A 19,429-nucleotide genomic window follows, 5' to 3' on the forward strand; every position below is an offset into this window, starting at 1 on the left:
AGCGACAAAAAACCTTATACTTGTTGCTCTCGGACCATTTGAAAAATCAAGACCAGAAACGACGAAAAGCGACATCACAAGTGAAATATTTGATTGCACTTTTTCTTTTAACTAAAACGACAAGTTCAAACACAATTTATCTTATTTTTAAGTAAACTTTGACACCCCGATAATTAGCGAGGTGCGACGGCACATGAAGGACTATTCACGTCGCTGCTCTCCACAAAAACTTCCTCTCTGATGAAGTCATCGTTCTCCCGATTGTTCATTGGAGGCTGGGCAGGCAGACACGTTACACGCAATATCTCTTCTGATCCCAACATAAAGAAACGCTTTCCTTGAAGACCCTCTGTGACTTTCCTCATTGAATACAAAGCCCTGTTTTGTCTTTTCTCCACAACAACATCACATACCGAAGCTTTGACTACGGATTCTCTGCAATGGCTCGTCATACCGATCAGCACTCCTGGAGGGGGTACGTCTTATTATTTCTCTTTCTTTCTGCCATCATCGACACGGTATCTACCGTCACCCATTATTCTGTTCCCGAAGAAATGGAGGAAGGATCCGTTGTTGCTAATTTAGCTACTGATTTGGGATTAGACGCGAAGACTCTGAATAAAAGAAAAATGCGCGTAGACGTTGTGGGCAATAAAAAATATCTTGATATCAACAAAGACACCGGAGAGCTGCTTATTTTGGAACGGATAGACAGAGAGTTTTTATGTCCCTTGAAGACAGCGACATCATGCTTTCTTAGATTAGACGCCACAATTGAAAATCCAATACGAATGTTTAATATTGAAGTGGAAATTATGGATATCAATGACAACGCCCCTCATTTTCGGCGAGGAACGATGCATTTGGACATCTCTGAGTCCAGCCCCGTTGGAGAGAGATTCTCACTGAATAACGCAGCAGACCCAGATGTTGGAACAAATTCTGTGAAAGATTACCATCTGAGCTCAAGTGAACATTTCTCCATTGAAATTCAGACCGGGAGAGACGGGACGATGTTTGCGGATTTAATTCTGAAAAAAGCTTTAGACAGAGAGCAGCAGGCTGTTCATAATCTAATACTGACTGCAGTGGACGGTGGAGTCCCCACGCGCACAGGTACAGCCAGCATCATCGTTCGCGTGCTTGACGTGAATGACAACGCCCCTTCATTTGACAAAGACAAATACGTCGTAGAAGTGATGGAAAACTCCCCGATTGGCAGTCTAGTGATTAAAATGAATGCCAGTGATTTAGATGAAGGGAGCAATTCTGATATTGGGTATTCATACAGTTTGTATACATCAGAGAGGACGCAACAGATGTTTAACTTGAATCCAGAAAACGGTGAAATCAGAGTGAAAGAGATGATAAATTATGAAGACTTTAAGCTTTATGAAATGGAGGTTATTGCGAGCGATAAAGGGCCTAATTCCTTATCTGGGCAGTGTAAACTGACAATCCAGGTGACAGATATGAATGACAACCACCCAGAATTATCCATTAAATCATTTCAAAGTCCCATCAAAGAAAATGAGCCAATGGACACAGTGATAGCTGTAGTTAGTGTCAGTGACAAAGACTCAGGGGACAACGGAGTGGTTGATCTTCATATTCCAGATAATATGCCTTTCAAACTGAGGGAATCCTCTGATAACTATTATGAATTAGTGGTGTCAGAGCCGTTAGACCGTGAGAAGGTTCCAGAATATGACATCACTTTCACTGTTACAGACAGAGGTTCTCCTCCTTTATCTGACAATGAAACGATGACGTTAGAGCTGCTGGATGTGAATGACAATGTTCCACAGTTCCCTCAGTCATTTTATACCATACGTGTGATGGAGAATAACGCTCCTGGGGCCTTGCTGAGTTCCCTCACTGCGTTTGACCCTGACCTCCACGAGAACCAGTATCTAGTTTATTTCATCCTGGAGAAGGAGATAGCCAACACGTCCATGTCCATGCTGTTCTCCATCAATCCAGAGAACGGTAATCTTTACGCGCTGAAAACTTTTGACTATGAGATCGAGAAGGAGTTTCTTTTCCACATCGAGGCCAGAGACTCTGGCTCTCCTCCGCTCAGCAGTAACGTGACGGTCCACATCATCATAGTGGACCAGAACGACAACGCTCCGGTGATTGTCTCTCCGTGGCGCGCGCACGGCTCGGTGGTGGAGGAAAAGATCCCCAGATCCACAGATAAAGGCTCCCTGGTTGCCAAGGTGATAGCCTTAGACACAGACTCCGTGCACAACTCTCGGATTACCTACCAGTTTCTCCAGGTGACTGACGCCACCTTGTTCAGTCTGGACCAATACAACGGAGAGATCCGGACTATGAGGATGTTCAGTTACAGAGATCCGCGCCACCAGAGACTGGTAGTTGTTGCCAAGGACAACGGGCAGCCTGCTCTCTCTGCCACAGTCACCATCAAGCTGTCCACAGTGGAGACTGCCGTGAAGGCCTACTCTGACATGACCGAGGTGCCTCTGGAGTACGACATCTTCTCTGACCTCAACCTGTATTTGGTCATCGGTCTGGGCTCGGTGTCATTTCTCCTGCTGATCACCATATTGGTCACCATCGTGCTGAAGTGTCAGAAACCCAAACCCAGCAAAGCGGCTCCTCCCTGCAGGAACAGTGTGATGAGTGAGAGGAACTCCACCATCGCAGATTCCACTCTGGTGTCCAACGATGCCTACTGGTACAGTCTGTTTCTAGCGGAGACCAGGAAAGGAAAGCTGGTGGTGAGACAGCCTGTGCCAAAGGGCTCCAGATACATCGTGTCCAGTCTACCAAGAGGCACAGGACTGACTGACACGAGTGACTCTGCAGCTTCCACTCTGCAGGTATGGGAAAACCTCAATTAAATTTGTGATTTGCACAAATGTTCTGAGAGCATTTCCATCAAATACGGTGGGAAATAACCGTGCGAATCATTACAGTTTATCACAGTTATTGTTTTGTTCTTGCAGTTTTGACTATTCCAACTTTTATGCTTAACAACAAATGTATATCTGCATTCCCACAGGTATTTAAACTGTTAGAAGTGACTATGTTTTAGTGCTGTGCAATTGAGTACCAAAGCACATAGACAGTCTTCATACTGGTTGTAATCAAAGCTGACATCAAATTATCATTTACAATTCCAGAAGATCCTTTAATTTTTTAAACATAGGATCAATCACTGGATATTTGCAATCTTTGCCGCTTTCATAATTCAGTTTTCTCACACATGGCATTTCGTTACGCTTTAAATTCGATACTGTAAGAAGCAATCGTGTACTACTTGAGGCAAAATCAGTTCAACAACAAAAATATCCTCTGACGAAAATTAGAAAATCACTCAAAATAGTGATTAAACATGCGTGCAAACTAATTCATTTTAACTATACTGGCTTGGTTTTACGCACAGAAATCGGTGCGTAAAAGTCTCACACGACGACAAGGGCAGCGACATCCTGTATTTGGACTGATGCAATATTATGTGGCATGTGTGTAATTAAAATACAACAAAAATAATAGTAGAATTGAATACTTGTGAAAACAAAACAGCGACAAAAAACCTTATACTTGTTGCTCTCGGACCATTTGAAAAATCAAGACCGGAAACGACGAAAAGCGACATCACAAGTGAAATATTTGAATGCACTTTTTCTTCGAACGAAAACGCCAAGTTCAAAGACAATTTAGCATAACTAAACTTTGACACCCCCGATAATTAACGCGGTGCTACGGCACATGAAGGACTATTCACGTCGCTGCTCTCCATAAAAACTTCCTCTCTGATGAAGTCATCGTTCTCCCGATTGTTCATTGGAGGCTGGGCAGGCAGACACGTTACACGCAATATCTCTTCTGATCCCAACATAAAGAAACGCTTTCCTTGAAGACCCTCTGTGACTTTCCTCATTGAATACAAAGCCCTGTTTTGTCTTTTCTCCACAACAACATCGCATACCGAAGCTTTGACTACGGATTCTCTGCAATGGCTCGTCATACCGATCAGCATTCACGGAGGGGGTACGTCTTATTATTTCTCTTTCTTTCTGCCATCATCGACACGGTAACCACTGTCACCCATTATTCTGTTCCCGAAGAAATGGAGGAAGGATCCGTTGTTGCTAATTTAGCAACTGATCTGGGATTAGACGCGAAGACTCTGAATAAAAGAAAAATGCGCGTAGACGTTGTGGGCAATAAAAAATATCTTGATATTAACAAAGACACCGGAGAGCTGTTTATTTTGGAACGGATAGACAGAGAGTTTTTATGTCCCTTGAAGACAACAACATCATGCTTTCTTAGATTAGACGCCACAATTGAAAACCCGATAAGAATGTTTAACATTGAAGTGGAAATTATGGATATCAATGACAACGCCCCTCATTTTCGGCGAGGGACGATGCATCTGGACATCTCTGAGTCCAGCCCCGTTGGAGAGAGATTCTCACTGAATAACGCAGCAGACCCAGATGTTGGAACAAATTCTGTGAAAGATTACCATCTGAGCTCAAGTGAACATTTCTCCATTGAAATTCAGACCGGGAGAGACGGGACGATGTTTGCGGATTTAATTCTGAAAAAAGCTTTAGACAGAGAGCAGCAGGCTGTTCATAATCTAATACTGACTGCAGTGGACGGTGGAGTCCCCACGCGCACAGGTACAGCCAGCATCATTGTTCGCGTGCTTGATGTGAACGACAACGCCCCTTCATTTGACAAAGACAAATACGTCGTAGAAGTGATGGAAAACTCCCCGATTGGCAGTCTAGTGATTAAAATGAATGCCAGTGATTTAGATGAAGGGAGCAATTCTGATATTGTGTATTCATACAGTTTGTATACATCAGAGAGGACGCAACAGATGTTTAACTTGAACCCAGAAAACGGTGAAATCAGAGTGAAAGAGATGATAAATTATGAAGACTTTAAGCTTTATGAAATGGAGGTTATTGCGAGCGATAAAGGGCCTAATTCCTTATCTGGGCAGTGTAAACTGACAATCCAGGTGACAGATATGAATGACAACCACCCAGAATTATCCATTAAATCATTTCAAAGTCCCATCAAAGAAAATGAGCCAATGGACACAGTGATAGCTGTAGTTAGTGTCAGTGACAAAGACTCAGGGGACAACGGAGTGGTTGATCTTCATATTCCAGATAATATGCCTTTCAAACTGAGGGAATCCTCTGATAACTATTATGAATTAGTGGTGTCAGAGCCGTTAGACCGTGAGAAGGTTCCAGAATATGACATCACTTTCACTGTTACAGACAGAGGTTCTCCTCCTTTATCTGACAATGAAACGATGACGTTAGAGCTGCTGGATGTGAATGACAATGTTCCACAGTTCCCTCTTTCATTTTATACCATACGTGTGATGGAGAATAACGCTCCTGGGGCCTTGCTGAGTTCCCTCACTGCGTTTGACCCTGACCTCCATGAGAACCAGTATCTAGTTTATTTCATCCTGGAGAAGGAGATAGCCAACACGTCCATGTCCATGCTGTTCTCCATCAATCCAGAGAACGGTAATCTTTACGCACTGAAAACTTTTGACTATGAGATCGAGAAGGAGTTTCTTTTCCACATCGAGGCCAGAGACTCTGGCTCTCCTCCACTCAGCAGTAACGTGACGGTCCACATCATCATAGTGGACCAGAACGACAACGCTCCGGTGATTGTCTCTCCGTGGCGCGCGCACGGCTCGGTGGTGGAGGAAAAGATCCCCAGATCCACAGATAAAGGCTCCCTGGTCGCCAAGGTGATAGCCTTAGACACAGACTCTGTGCACAACTCTCGGATTACCTATCAGTTTCTCCAGGTGACTGACGCCACCTTGTTCAGTCTGGACCAATACAACGGAGAGATCCGGACTATGAGGATGTTCAGTTACAGAGATCCGCGCCACCAGAGACTGGTTGTTGTTGCCAAGGACAACGGGCAGCCTGCTCTCTCTGCCACAGTCACCATCAAGCTGTCCACAGTGGAGACTGCCGTGAAGGCCTACTCTGACATGACCGAGGTGCCTCTGGAGTACGACATCTTCTCTGACCTCAACCTGTATTTGGTCATCGGTCTGGGCTCGGTGTCATTTCTCCTGCTGATCACCATATTGGTCACCATCGTGCTGAAGTGTCAGAAACCCAAACCCAGCAAAGCGGCTCCTCCCTGCAGGAACAGTGTGATGAGTGAGAGGAACTCCACCATCGCAGATTCCACTCTGGTGTCCAACGATGCCTACTGGTACAGTCTGTTTCTAGCAGAGACCAGGAAAGGAAAGCTGGTGGTGAGACAGCCTGTGCCAAAGGGCTCCAGATACATCGTGTCCAGTCTACCAAGAGGCACAGGACTGACTGACACGAGTGACTCTGCAGCTTCCACTCTGCAGGTATGGGGGAAAATATATATTTAATAAGAATTAGGAAAAAGTTGTACCAACTGAAAACAAGTACACCTCCACGTGAAAACAGTATCAAAGCCTTAGTCTCAAGCCAGTGTTTGAGAATTTACATTCTGCTTTTCACTTTCTGTCACTCCACACAATTAGTTAAGAACTGTCTAAAGGAGCCATGCATGGCAATTAAAAATATAATTGTAAGAATTAGCTCCCAGTAGCATTATTTATCAGATACACACCCAAAATGTTTATTTCTTCATGTTTGACATTGTTTTTGCGTGCTCACAACCATGTGTAAAACCAGTAGAAGATGAAAGAGGATAACATGATAAATACTCTATTCCATTACAATCACTGCATATACTTGTGACAAACAAAATGATGATAATGAAATGCAAACATATGATGGACGCAAGCTGAAAATTATGTGCAGTCAGAATTCCACTTCACAACTGGGAATAGAAGTTTAGAAATCAGAGTTGAAAATGTCACCGAAATACCTTTTTCTGCCTTGTTAAACTGTGAGTAAATCCACTAACACTCGTCCTTCATTTAAAACTTTTTTTTTTTTTTTGTCTGTTCACATAAAGCAAGTTTTTGACTTTTGAAAATTTGGGAAGATATTCACAGATTTGATGTTGCTGGATCAATAACTCATCAGTTACACGTAAAAACATAAACAAAGCTTCTTCAACCCGTCATTAAGTAAACAATGAGCTACAACCAAAATGTATTCAAAATAAGCCGTCAGATGCATGAGACAAATTATATTGTTCTCTATGCGCAGGCAGCTGTGAGATGAGTGTTCAATGACGATAAAAGTGCAATGCTGAGTTGAGATACTCCAAAAATATTCAATAACTTCAATGTTATACAGTGTGGTGTCATGAAAATCGCCTCTGGGGGCATCCCAGGACAGTGCTGGCCTTCTTAACGCCTCTGTTAGTCTGTTCCTGCCAGCAGTCGAGATGCTGCTACCTGAGCAGACCTCTCCACAAAAGATGGTTGATGTCATCACAGCGTCAGTGAAGGTTCTCTGCAGTGCCCCTGCAGTCCAAAAGACCTGTGTTTCCTCAGCAGATACAGTCTGCTCTGGCCTTTCTTATATAGTGCATGTGTATTGCCAGTCCAGTCCAATTTCCTGTTCAGGTCAACACCCAGCCATTTGTAAGATTCCTCCATCTCAGTGTCCACTCCCATGCTGTTAACTAATGTTGGAGGTGTTTCACCTGCACAAATCCACCACCAGCTCTGTCTTTTTCCCTGCTCTGAGCTAGAGGTTGTGCCACTGGCACCAATCCACAAATGCATGGGTCAGCTCGATGTACTCCATGTCATCCCCATCTGTGATGAGGCTTTGAACAAGTACTTTGGTTAATTATCTGCACTCCCACTTTCCTAAACAGATGATTTTCTTATTTTGACCTGGATATCCAAATGGATATGCAGAGGAGAAATTGATATTTGGAGGATATTTGGAGGAGAAATGAGGCAGTGTGTGTGTGTGTGTGGGGGGGGGGGGGGGGGTGACATTATATTAAATCAGAATTAACTGCTGGTAGCATTTATTGATCATACACACACTGAAAAATTTGAAGATTGCAGAGCTATCAGAGAACTTTTGTATGTGGCAGTTAGCCGATTTGTGCATGAAGTCTGCAGTTTAGAGGATGAAAGGAAGGGAGCAAGGACTGTTCCCCACGGGGCCCCCGTGCTGCAGAACACCATGTTGGACACACAGTCCTGCATCCTTACATACTTTAGTTTGTTGTTGTGGTAGTTGTCCCTCTGATGCATGGAGTGTATGGCACTGAAGGCACCAGAGAGTCAAAGAACATGATTCTCTCAGTGCTCCAAGCCCTTTCCAGATGAGAGATGGATCTATGTAGGGAGTAGATGACAGTCACGTACCCCAATTCCAGTTTAAAAGGTGAACTGTTGTGGGTCCATTGATAACTTCACCAGGGGGCAGAGATAGATTAGAACCAGCCTCTCCAGGGTTTTTATCAGGTGTGATGTCAGTGCCACTGGCCTGTCGTTGTCAAGAACCTCAAGGTGTGGAGTATTTTGCACCATGCAGGATGTTTTCCACAGCTCTGGCACTCTCCCCAGCTTCAGGCTTAGGTCAAAGATGTGCTCAACTACCCTGCACAACTAATGTGCCCTGGATTTGAGATGTTGCAGCAGGGAGGACTGGAGAGGAAGAGGGGTAGATGATTGATCAAATCTATTGAAGAAAAGGTTCCGATGATTTTCCAACTTTTGGTCCCACACGGACTGGGAATTGGGCTTCTTGTAGCCAGAGATGGTTTTCAGGCCCCTCCAGACTCCGCTGAAGTTGTTGTGCTTCAACTGCTCCCCCATCTTCCGCCTCTAGCTGTTTCTTTTTCTCTCTCTACATAGTCTTCAGCTGCGCTTTATTTCCTGACCTAAAAACTTTCATTTCTTCTTTGAAGAGAGACTTTCAATCAGGAGTATCCCAGGGTTTGTTGTTGCAAAAACACCTTATAGTCCTGATGGGTACAGCACTCTCCACACAGAAGCTGATGTAGTCTGTTATAATGTGTGTAGGACTGTCAGTGTCTCACACACTATATGTCAAAAATATATGATGTATTGAGTGTGTGTCTCAGTTCCTGAAAGTAGCCTAAACCAATCCAACATTTTGATTTGTACAAAGCAAATAAAGACAATCTGGTTTAAATTAATCAAAACTGAGCAACAAAAATCGTTAAAAGCAAAGGGTGCTGGATAACTATCAGGGTTTTTTTGGTGTTTGACATTAATCGGGTGCCAATAAACTTGATCTTAAACAAACAAAGAAAAAAAAACATTGAGAGAATTAAAGTGTAGACATTTTTCCAAAATAAGTCTTTTAGTCTTACCTCTAGGAGACCCTTGGTAGTACAACTGATTTTGGTGACATGACAGTGTAACAGTGAAATTATTGAATATTTTCCCAATAAAAATTATACAGTTTTTTTTTTTTTTTTTTTTTAATCCTCATGTTTTAGTGTAACCACCAGGAGACCACTTGTATGTGAAGTGATTTTGGTAACACTACACCAGATAACAGTGAAGTTATGAATTTTTTTTTTTTTTTTCTTTTCAGCGTCTGTTTTCGGGTTTGCACTTTGTAGACGGTCCCTGCGCACTCGCCTCACAGCCGCCTTCACATTAGATCAGTATGATTTGTATCCGTGGGAAAACGGCTCGTTTTGATTAACTTTATTTTGTAGCTCATTGTCTACATTGCTATGGTTCGAAAGAGGCGTCGATTGTGGTTTTACAACGTTTCGTTCACGAGTTGTTGATCTGGGAACATCGAATCTGTGAATATCTTTCCAACTTTACCGAAGTCTGCTTTGGTCGCTGCTCTCCACAAAAACACACTCTGATGATGATGATGAAGTCATCGTTCTCACAAGAGTTCATTGGAGGAAACACAGTCAGATATTGTGTTACGCAGACGTCACTCGTGGTCTAAGGAAGGAACATTTGCGTGTAAGATTCTCGTCTCGTTTGTTCGTTCAACAAGAGGACGGTCGATTTGCGTTTCAGTACAGTTCAACGTTATAACGACAGAATTGGCACGATGGCGTTTGGTGTGCGACTATTGTTCGTGAGACGGTACGTTTCCGTATTTATATTTCTCTCTGCCATCATGAACATTGGATCCACCGTCACCCATTATTCTATTCCCGAAGAAATGGAGGAAGGATCCGTCGTTGCTAATTTAGCTACTGATTTGGGATTGGACGTGAAGACCCTAAAGGGAAGGAAAATGCGCGTAGACGTTGTAGGTAATAAAAAATATCTTGATATCAACAAGGACACGGGAGAGCTGTTTATTCTGGGAAGGATAGATAGAGAATTGCTGTGCCCCTTAAAAACAACTACATACTGCTTTCTCAAATTGGATGCGACAATTGAAAACCCAATACGAATGTTTAACATTGAAGTGGAAATTATGGATATCAATGACAACGCTCCTCACTTTCGGCGTGGAACGATGCATCTGGACATCTCTGAGTCCAGCCCCGTTGGAGAGAGATTCTCACTGAATAACGCAGCAGACCCAGATGTTGGAACAAATTCTGTGAAAGATTACCATCTGAGCTCAAGTCAACATTTCTCCATTGAAATTCAGACCGGGAGAGACGGGTCAAAGTTTGCAGATCTGATTCTGAAAAAAGCTTTAGACAGAGAGCAGCAGGCTGTTCATAATCTAATACTGACTGCAGTGGACGGTGGAGTCCCCACGCGCACAGGTACAGCCAGCATCATTGTTCGCGTGCTTGATGTGAATGACAACGCCCCTTCATTTGACAAAGACAAATACGTCGTAGAAGTGATGGAAAACTCCCCGATTGGCAGTCTAGTCATTAAAATGAATGCCAGTGATTTAGATGAAGGGAGCAATTCTGATATTGGGTATTCATACAGTTTGTATACATCAGAGAGGACGCAACAGATGTTTAACTTGAATCCAGAAAACGGTGAAATCAGAGTGAAAGAGATGATAAATTATGAAGACTTTAAGCTTTATGAAATGGAGGTTATTGCGAGCGATAAAGGGCCTAATTCCTTATCTGGGCAGTGTAAACTGACAATCCAGGTGACAGATATGAATGACAACCACCCAGAATTATCCATTAAATCATTTCAAAGTCCCATCAAAGAAAATGAGCCAATGGACACAGTGATAGCTGTAGTTAGTGTCAGTGACAAAGACTCAGGGGACAACGGAGTGGTTGATCTTCATATTGCAGATAATATGCCTTTCAAACTGAGGGAATCCTCTGATAACTATTATGAATTAGTGGTGTCAGAGCCGTTAGACCGTGAGAAGGTTCCAGAATATGACATCACTTTCACTGTTACAGACAGAGGTTCTCCTCCTTTATCTGACAATGAAACGATGACGTTAGAGCTGCTGGATGTGAATGACAATGTTCCACAGTTCCCTCAGTCATTTTATACGATACGTGTGATGGAGAATAACGCTCCTGGGGCCTTGCTGAGTTCCCTCACTGCGTTTGACCCTGACCTCCATGAGAACCAGTATCTAGTTTATTTCATCCTGGAGAAGGAGATAGCCAACACGTCCATGTCCATGCTGTTCTCCATCAATCCAGAGAACGGTAATCTTTACGCACTGAAAACTTTTGACTATGAGATCGAGAAGGAGTTTCTTTTCCACATCGAGGCCAGAGACTCTGGCTCTCCTCCGCTCAGCAGTAATGTGACGGTCCACATCATCATAGTGGACCAGAACGACAACGCTCCGGTGATTGTCTCTCCGTGGCGCGCGCACGGCTCGGTGGTGGAGGAAAAGATCCCCAGATCCACCGATAAAGGCTCCCTGGTCGCCAAGGTGATAGCCTTAGATACAGACTCTGTGCACAACTCTCGGATTACCTACCAGTTTCTCCAGGTGACTGACGCCACCTTGTTCAGTCTGGACCAATACAACGGAGAGATCCGGACTATGAGGATGTTCAGTTACAGAGATCCGCGCCACCAGAGACTGGTTGTTGTTGCCAAGGACAACGGGCAGCCTGCTCTCTCTGCCACAGTCACCATCAAGCTGTCCACAGTGGAGACTGCCGTGAAGGCCTACTCTGACATGACCGAGGTGCCTCTCGAGTACGACATCTTCTCTGACCTCAACCTGTATTTGGTCATCGGTCTGGGCTCGGTGTCATTTCTCCTGCTGATCACCATATTGGTCACCATCGTGCTGAAGTGTCAGAAACCCAAACCCAGCAAAGCGGCTCCTCCCTGCAGGAACAGTGTGATGAGTGAGAGGAACTCCACCATCGCAGATTCCACTCTGGTGTCCAACGATGCCTACTGGTACAGTCTGTTTCTAGCGGAGACCAGGAAAGGAAAGCTGGTGGTGAGACAGCCTGTGCCAAAGGGCTCCAGATACATCGTGTCCAGTCTACCAAGAGGCACAGGGCTGACTGACACGAGTGACTCTGCAGCTTCCACTCTGCAGGTACAAATGACTGCTCACTTCACGACAGTTTGAACAAACCCCCCTTCCTAAGTTTAGTTCTGTGAAGAAAAATATCTGGCACATTTTTAAAGCAGTTCACACAATATTTCATCATTAATGTACTGTAAATCTTTCTTTTTGTTGTAAATATTGTTTGAGGCGAGTACAATTGAAGAACAATGATTCATTTTGCAGTTTAGACATTAAGAACCTACATTTTTTAATTCAGTAATGAATGAATCTATTTATTGTATCAAACCAGGAACACTGAAAACAACAACAAAATTACTAAATCAGTCTAAAAATCCTGTCATTTCACAGCATAGACTTTTAATTTTTACCTAATTCTGATGTTGACTGTGTTCGTGTGTTGCACTAAGGAGGCTGACCGGTTTCAGTTTTCACGTGTGTCACGTCCTCAGACAGTGGCTCACCATTCAATAGTATGACAAAGCATCTCGTCACTCAATCTCTCAGTATGGTCTGTCTCTTCTTTTCTTGTAACGGGTCAATACAAAAAATCAAATGAAAAAATATATAAATATTTATATTCAGCCAGTGGCAATGCCAGAACACTTGTGACTATGTTCAAAAACATCCAGCGGGATGGTCTAAAGCAGAACAGCAATGTTATACACAAGGAGCTCATGATTTTCAAACAATGAAAGTCTGTGAGTAAAGGCTCTTTTGACTGATAATCTTATCATTTCCTTGTCATGCATGGCCCACCGTTTGACTTCAAATGCACATGCTCTCTGTTATTTGAACTGATGATAAAAAATACAGTTTTCCTCTGTTGCAAACAATGACCGCACCAACATTTCAGCACACATGGGCTCTGTCGCCTGTGTGGTGCAGGTGTCCTGTCCTGTCCTGTCCTGTCCTGTCCTGTCCTGTCCTGTCCTGTCCTGTCCTGTCCTGTCCTGTCCTGTCCTGTCCTGTCCTGTCCTGTCCTGACCTGTCACTGTCAATACTTAAAGATCGAGCACAGTCTGCAGCATTGGACAGTCAGGAAATGTGCAGGGACATTTGTGTGCTCTGCATCACCACATCACATATCTGAAATGCAGACTGTTGAATTTACTGTTTAAAATTACCTGTTTTTTGACAGTGTTACTTGATTACTTAATGTAAGTTACCATGACTGTTGACCTATCTATCTATCTATCTATCTATCTATCTATCTATCTATCTATCTATCTATCTATCTATCTATCTATCTATCTATCTATCTATCTATCTATCTATCTATCTATCTATCTATGATGGTAAGTATGCTGTTGAAGGAACAAACAATTACACAGTTACTTTTAACCCTAACATATTATAACACAATGCATTAGATGTTATAGAGGGTCACACTAACCGTGCTTAGTATGTGTTATTTTTCAAAGATAACATTTCATTCATAGTGCCTTGACACCAACTCTGTGATGATAGGATGCATACACAAATAATCCTTTTTTCTGTGCTTGTAATGACCTGACCATTGAATTGCTTGTTTTTTTTTCTCCCCGCTCTAAAGTACCCTAAATGAGGGAAGTCCACTCTGCAGCTGGAGGTATGCAGGAGTCTCACTCCCCCGCCCCGGATGCCCTTTTAATGAATGATGTTACAGAACTTAGTGTTTGAATTGTTTTTTGTGTTTGTTTTGTTCTCAGTGGATTTTTTTCGTTTGAATTATTTTGTCTTGTAGAGGGAGATTTTTTTTAATTGCAAAGGGTCACTCAGTTGACATCATGCCAAATCTCCTGTGTTAACCTCTTCATGCCTACATTTTGGTTACTGTTACTCATATTAAATTCACATCCTTAAAGACCAACAAAATGTGTCAATGCAATTTAACTACCACAGTAATTAACACTACCTTTGTCAGGGTTATGTCCCCTCCCCAAAGTTTTTCTACAGTTTGGCAGAGCCTGAAAAATATGGCCCTAATTTTGATTGACTTTAGGGGACAAAGCCGTGAAGCCATAATAATCATAATTTGTAATATACTGATTTGGATTATCTGTGGTCAGTTCTGCAGACAAACAAAAAGGTGATGATCCAGAAGAAGTAGTCTTAAAACAGTCTTCCTGTCCTGGTCATTACTTTTGGTGAACAAAGTGAGAGTCAAATATAGCCAGTCACTGAGCCACACACCTTTCTCCTGCGCTCATTGAGTATTAGTCTTTAACACAAAATAATAACATCAACATGCTGCTCTGCTTGAAGGTCATTGATCACAGTTATTAAATCCTTTACTTCCACTGACAATGTTGACATTTGCTGGCTTTGCTATTTTCACAATCTGGCTTTTGCTGTTATCACACATGTGAAGCCAATATTGAATATTTCATTGAATCACTATGTTCTCAAAAGGGTCCTGTGCATGTGGAGATTAAATTGTGTTCATCCCTTATACTGACCCATCACTAATAGATCAGGAGGATGTCCTGTTTTAATGTTTGTAAGTGGGAATGGACTGTGCTGTTTCTGTATGATTGGGTTGGTTAAAATTGTAATTCTAGTGTTACTGTCTTCACACAGACACAGAATAACACTTCTGAATTTTCTGTCTGCTGTAGTGTGAATTATGACCCAATTCTTTGTGCAGGAGAGGCGCAAAGTGAAACCAGTCACCCAGTTACCTAGCAACCACTCTCCTTCACATAATCTCGGAGCATGGTATTCATTGATAGACCCGCCACCTCACCACTACATGTTCAAGGATCCCCTTCACCCACTCTGTCTTCTGCCTGAAGCCCCTGTCTGAGTGACAGACGTCGGCTGCATGAGATATGTCACTTTGGCCAGTCACACGGCTGTCAGTGCTGTGCTTCTTTTCCAGATGCAACTAATTCTCTTGTCTCTTTGGCAGGCATCCACCACCAGCAGCAGCAGTTCCACATAAGGCCACACCTTCAGCTGCATACTGGATTTACGCTGACAGGAAAGCTTCACACAGAAAAAGGAAAACCCTCCCCCCCATGTCCATCCAGCTGATCCTTATTCCTCACAGTGTGTCATCGTCATGCTATGACACCAAATGGACTATGGGGCAAATCAATGACACAGCCCTCCCCCTCTCTTTGTTTAAGCACACGAAAAGCCAATCAACAATGTCTCGCTGTCCATTCAATATGCATGATAAGACTGCATGGCTTCAACCACACTCCAAGACCTTCATACTAAAAAAATATTCAAGAGGACATACTCAAAAAGAAACAGCCAACACGAAAAATTACAGCTATGGATATTTGAAGAAGCCTCAACAAGGACTGTTAGAGTGGACGCAGGAATGTTGAAATGCCTTTAAGAGACTGTTTTCCCTCTCTAAAAATGAAACACATGTTGGACGTTACATTTTTGACCTCTGTGCTTTGTCTTGCTATATAAAAGCATTGATGTATACTCTACAAGTTATCCAAGAAGTGAAGCAGCACAATTAACTAAATGTCAGAAAAGCACCGACCTTGGATTTTACAGTATGAAAGAAAAGGAAATCAGTATTTTATAAATGTTGTAGCTTTTAGTAGTTTTTTTTTTGTTTGTACTTGACTTTGTGCTTTATATGTGAACTAGGCCTAAGTATATCAACAAGAGTGCTAAGAGATTAAGATAAGTGTACTAGTACATCAAACAGATAAAATTGAGGCCTTTAGCTATAACATATCTGCCTTTCAGTTGTTTTTGCATGGATCAATCAAAGTAATTTGATAGCTTTAGATATGATACTGAACAATCCATTTTCTGTAGTTAGATTATATCTCACTGTGTAACATTGTTCAAAACCAGATGGAAGATTAGATTTGAATGGGATCACAAAGGAAGTACAACAGCACGATACTTTAATATGGGTCCCCAAATCCTAAGATCTTCAGAGAGGGTCAACAGATCTGTAATGTCATTCCTTTTCCCAGATTTCTAGGCAAGAGGAAAATGACCAGCAGCAGTGGGACATTTCTGTGGATTCATAACGTCAGTGTACAGTGTGCGTGAATGATGTGTTCACTCGGATGTTAGTGGGAGACATGAGTCGGATTGAACTGAACACAAGTGAACACAGTGAGTCTTTGAGAATGGATTGAATAACATATACTTTCTGACTATATACATCACAAACATGACCATGTACTTCCACTGTTTTTATTTTTGAAGACAAACTCTGGATTTTCCTTTGTTTCAGTATCTTATGAGGTTGTGTAAAAAGTTGAAAACTCCGAACTGAACATGAAAACTTCATGGTTGCTTTACTATACTGAGATAACATACAGTAGCTGTGGTAGGTTTTGCCCAATGAAAGCTGTGCTCACGTGTGTTACTGACTACTGTATAAGATAAAATGTATCTACATATGCAACACGAACATACTGATAAAGATATGACTGACATATACGGTATATCATGTCTGTATCTATTAACATGCCTTTCTTTTTCAATGCCAATGCTGAACTTTTTAAAGTGAACAAGAACAGTGGAACTTTTGTGCCATCAGATTTATGAGCCAACTAGTATGTGAAACTGTAAAATTATCAGGCCTCATGTAGTCAAACTCTTTAGCACAGCTCACATTGCATTACTTGTATAAAGTTCTAATGTTTTACAGGCAAACATATACAGTGAGTGCTTTTGTACAGTGGTACTTTCATGGTGCAATATGTGGTATCTTGTGTAATGTGAGCTTACTATGTGCTATGGTCTGGTGTGTATGATCTATTAAATACGAACACAAAAGAGAACAACAAGCTTGATGATGGACTTCTGAATCTCTTGAGTTTTGCATCAAAAGTCATCACAGTCCTTCAGTGAACCCTCAGTGAATGTACAAGAAAAGGCAATTCGTGTCCTAATAGATAAGAACAGGGGATCGAGTTAAACTATGTTTGTGATAACAATGGTTATAAGTTGAAGGCCAACTGTACTGCACTGTAATTCCTGTTTCACCCTTGTCAGCTAGTTAAGTAATGTGTCACTTCATAAGATGTGTCCATTGAAAAACATTTAGCTAATCTCCAAAACAAATTGCAGACACTTCTGTGTATTATGTTTCCTGCCTGTGTCACTGTGTGGAACAGCAGTTTGCTTGGGTGCTTACATTGTAGTACAGTTTATAGAAATGGCAGTGTTGGAGATGGGTTGATTATGCTGATTCAGGGCCTTTCCAACCCTTTGAAAATCATCTGGCCCACACAGTGAATTGATTTCTGGACAGCCGTACTGCAAGCTTGCATTGGAGACTTTAAAATGGCACAGTACACACACACACACACACACACACAAATTCTTCAATTTCATTTTAAGGTTTGAGGTTTCTAAATCAAAGTATAGCTCAGAGTCAGGTATAACACAGACATGCAGGCTGAGCCTGTCGTGCTCAGATGTGTGGCATTTATTTTTATCTCATCATTTCTCTAATATTGAGACAATGTTAATGTGGTAACAAAACAGGAACATTGACTTTAACAAGAAGAGGAAGCACCAATGCCGATGTATTGATTGAAATGTAACATTAATCTGAAGAGTTTTGCACACTGTACATGAGTCACTGGTCTGTGCTGCATCCTACAAAGTTGAATCCCAGGTGCAGCATGACAACGACAGAATATCTACAAGGCAAGCTCAATACAGAATTCTGAATTGTCAGACTTCTATTATATTTACCTTCATTAATTATTTTGGCAAAATAATCGACTGGTTTGTTTTGTTGGCTTCTTTGTGTCTCAAAAATCAAATAGTACCAATCTATACATGGGCTGAAAATTCTGTTTCTGCCTCCATCTACCGGTCAAAGGAGCATGCAAAGGCACTTTGGCACTGCAGTAACACTGCACTTACTGAGTGTGATGGTAACAAGTGCACCAGAGTTTGAACAGTGCAATAATGCATTTTCCCCACAACAGATTTAGTGTGGACTGAGCATTACTAAAAGAGATCATTCAGGAAAAGCATTGCAAGTCCTATCCAGTCAAATAGTGCATTAAAATTCATATAAAGCATTCAAGTAATCGTAGAAGTAGTCTTTCTCGAGTAAACATTTTTAGCTAAACTCACTCAACAATTAGTCACATCTACTTCCAGGCCTTCTTCACATGCAGCCAGAACACATCATCTGAACATTTTCAAATCTAGTTTTTCAATTCAATATATTAATCCACGAAATAGTACTTTCCCTTCTTTCACTTTTGGTAAAAGGCTTTTGAGTTATTAGGTATTCTTTTTTTTTTCCCAATTTCTTGGAAGACTGAGCATCACTAAGGGCTGAAGATGACAAAGAGCTCTTGTACAGTTTAAGCCAGTAAGTTTTTTTTCTTCCAGAATCATTATTTAATTGACTAATTTTAAACAACTGAAGTGCACATGTGTGTAGTCAAAACAAGAGAGGCATTTCCTCAGGCTGGCATTTGAGGAAGTCCAGGACAATACCTTTCTAATATATGCAGCAAAGTGGCTTCACTGGTCCCAGTCTGCACATTCACCATGTGTGGGGACATCATGACCATTGTTCATGTTAATGTTAATAATAAGTTATATTTGGAGTAAAAGAGCAACCACATTATGTCTCAAATGAAGCTCGAAATATAGTCTATAAAATTAGTGTTAAAGCTATTTTGCAGAAAATACATGTTTCCAGGACTTTTTTCTGAGGGTGGATGAATGAGTGCATCTGTCTCTGCTTTTGTGTTTACACACACATGACCTCATCTCCCTGGGGAGATGAGGTCATGTGTGTGCAGGAAAGCTTGGAATTAATTTCCATTCATTTAATATACCATATAAATTAAATTTCATCAGCACTTTCTAGCCCTGAAGACATGTGTCTGTCTCTGTAACGTCTTAAATAAAGCAAGAATAAAGGCTGTTATTGGCTTGTGTGTTTTTTGAAGTAGAGTGAGATATGAAACAGCTTGTCATCACCACCTGAGCCCAGAAGAGACTCTCACACTGCCTTCTGTCTGTTGCTCTGGTCCACTGGCAGACTGGCACACTGATACATGACACAACAATGCACCAATGTGGAACAAAACACAAGAACA

General features: G+C 41.9%; 2 protein-coding genes across 5 annotated transcripts; both read left to right on the forward strand.

The window, feature by feature from the left end:
* The first annotated feature begins 14 nt into the window (after positions 1 to 14).
* Positions 15 to 3,173, forward strand: LOC139331572 (protocadherin alpha-C2-like). Its single transcript, XM_070963111.1, has one exon. It carries the CDS (start codon positions 441 to 443, stop codon positions 2,868 to 2,870), a length of 2,430 nt encoding a protein of 809 aa, XP_070819212.1. The 5' UTR covers positions 15 to 440; the 3' UTR covers positions 2,871 to 3,173.
* Positions 3,174 to 3,759: 586 nt separating this feature from the next.
* On the forward strand, positions 3,760 to 18,414 carry LOC139331571 (protocadherin alpha-C2-like). Of its 4 annotated transcripts, none has more exons than XM_070963110.1 (3): positions 3,760 to 6,397; positions 13,936 to 13,971; positions 15,274 to 18,414. In XM_070963110.1, exons 1-2 carry the CDS (start codon positions 3,989 to 3,991, stop codon positions 13,945 to 13,947), a joined length of 2,421 nt encoding a protein of 806 aa, XP_070819211.1. In that variant the 5' UTR covers positions 3,760 to 3,988; the 3' UTR covers positions 13,948 to 13,971; positions 15,274 to 18,414. The 4 variants fall into 4 exon arrangements, with proteins under 4 accessions (XP_070819211.1, XP_070819209.1, XP_070819210.1 ...); XM_070963109.1 differs by lacking the exon at positions 3,760 to 6,397 and adding an exon at positions 9,411 to 12,410; XM_070963108.1 differs by lacking the exon at positions 13,936 to 13,971.
* Positions 18,415 to 19,429: the final 1,015 nt, after the last annotated feature.

Source organism: Chaetodon trifascialis, chromosome 5 (assembly GCF_039877785.1).
Source record: "Chaetodon trifascialis isolate fChaTrf1 chromosome 5, fChaTrf1.hap1, whole genome shotgun sequence".
NCBI classification, from domain to species: domain Eukaryota; kingdom Metazoa; phylum Chordata; class Actinopteri; order Chaetodontiformes; family Chaetodontidae; genus Chaetodon; species Chaetodon trifascialis.

Excerpts from the sequence above, each read along its gene's own strand:
- LOC139331572 (XM_070963111.1), top strand. The coding sequence starts at position 441 with ATGGCTCGTCATACCGATCAGCACTCCTGGAGGGGGTACGTCTTATTA.
- LOC139331571 (XM_070963108.1), top strand. The coding sequence starts at position 3,989 with ATGGCTCGTCATACCGATCAGCATTCACGGAGGGGGTACGTCTTATTA. Across the intron at positions 6,398-15,273 it reads CTGCAGCTTCCACTCTGCAG|GCATCCACCACCAGCAGCAG; the intron begins GTATGGGGGAAA and ends TCTCTTTGGCAG.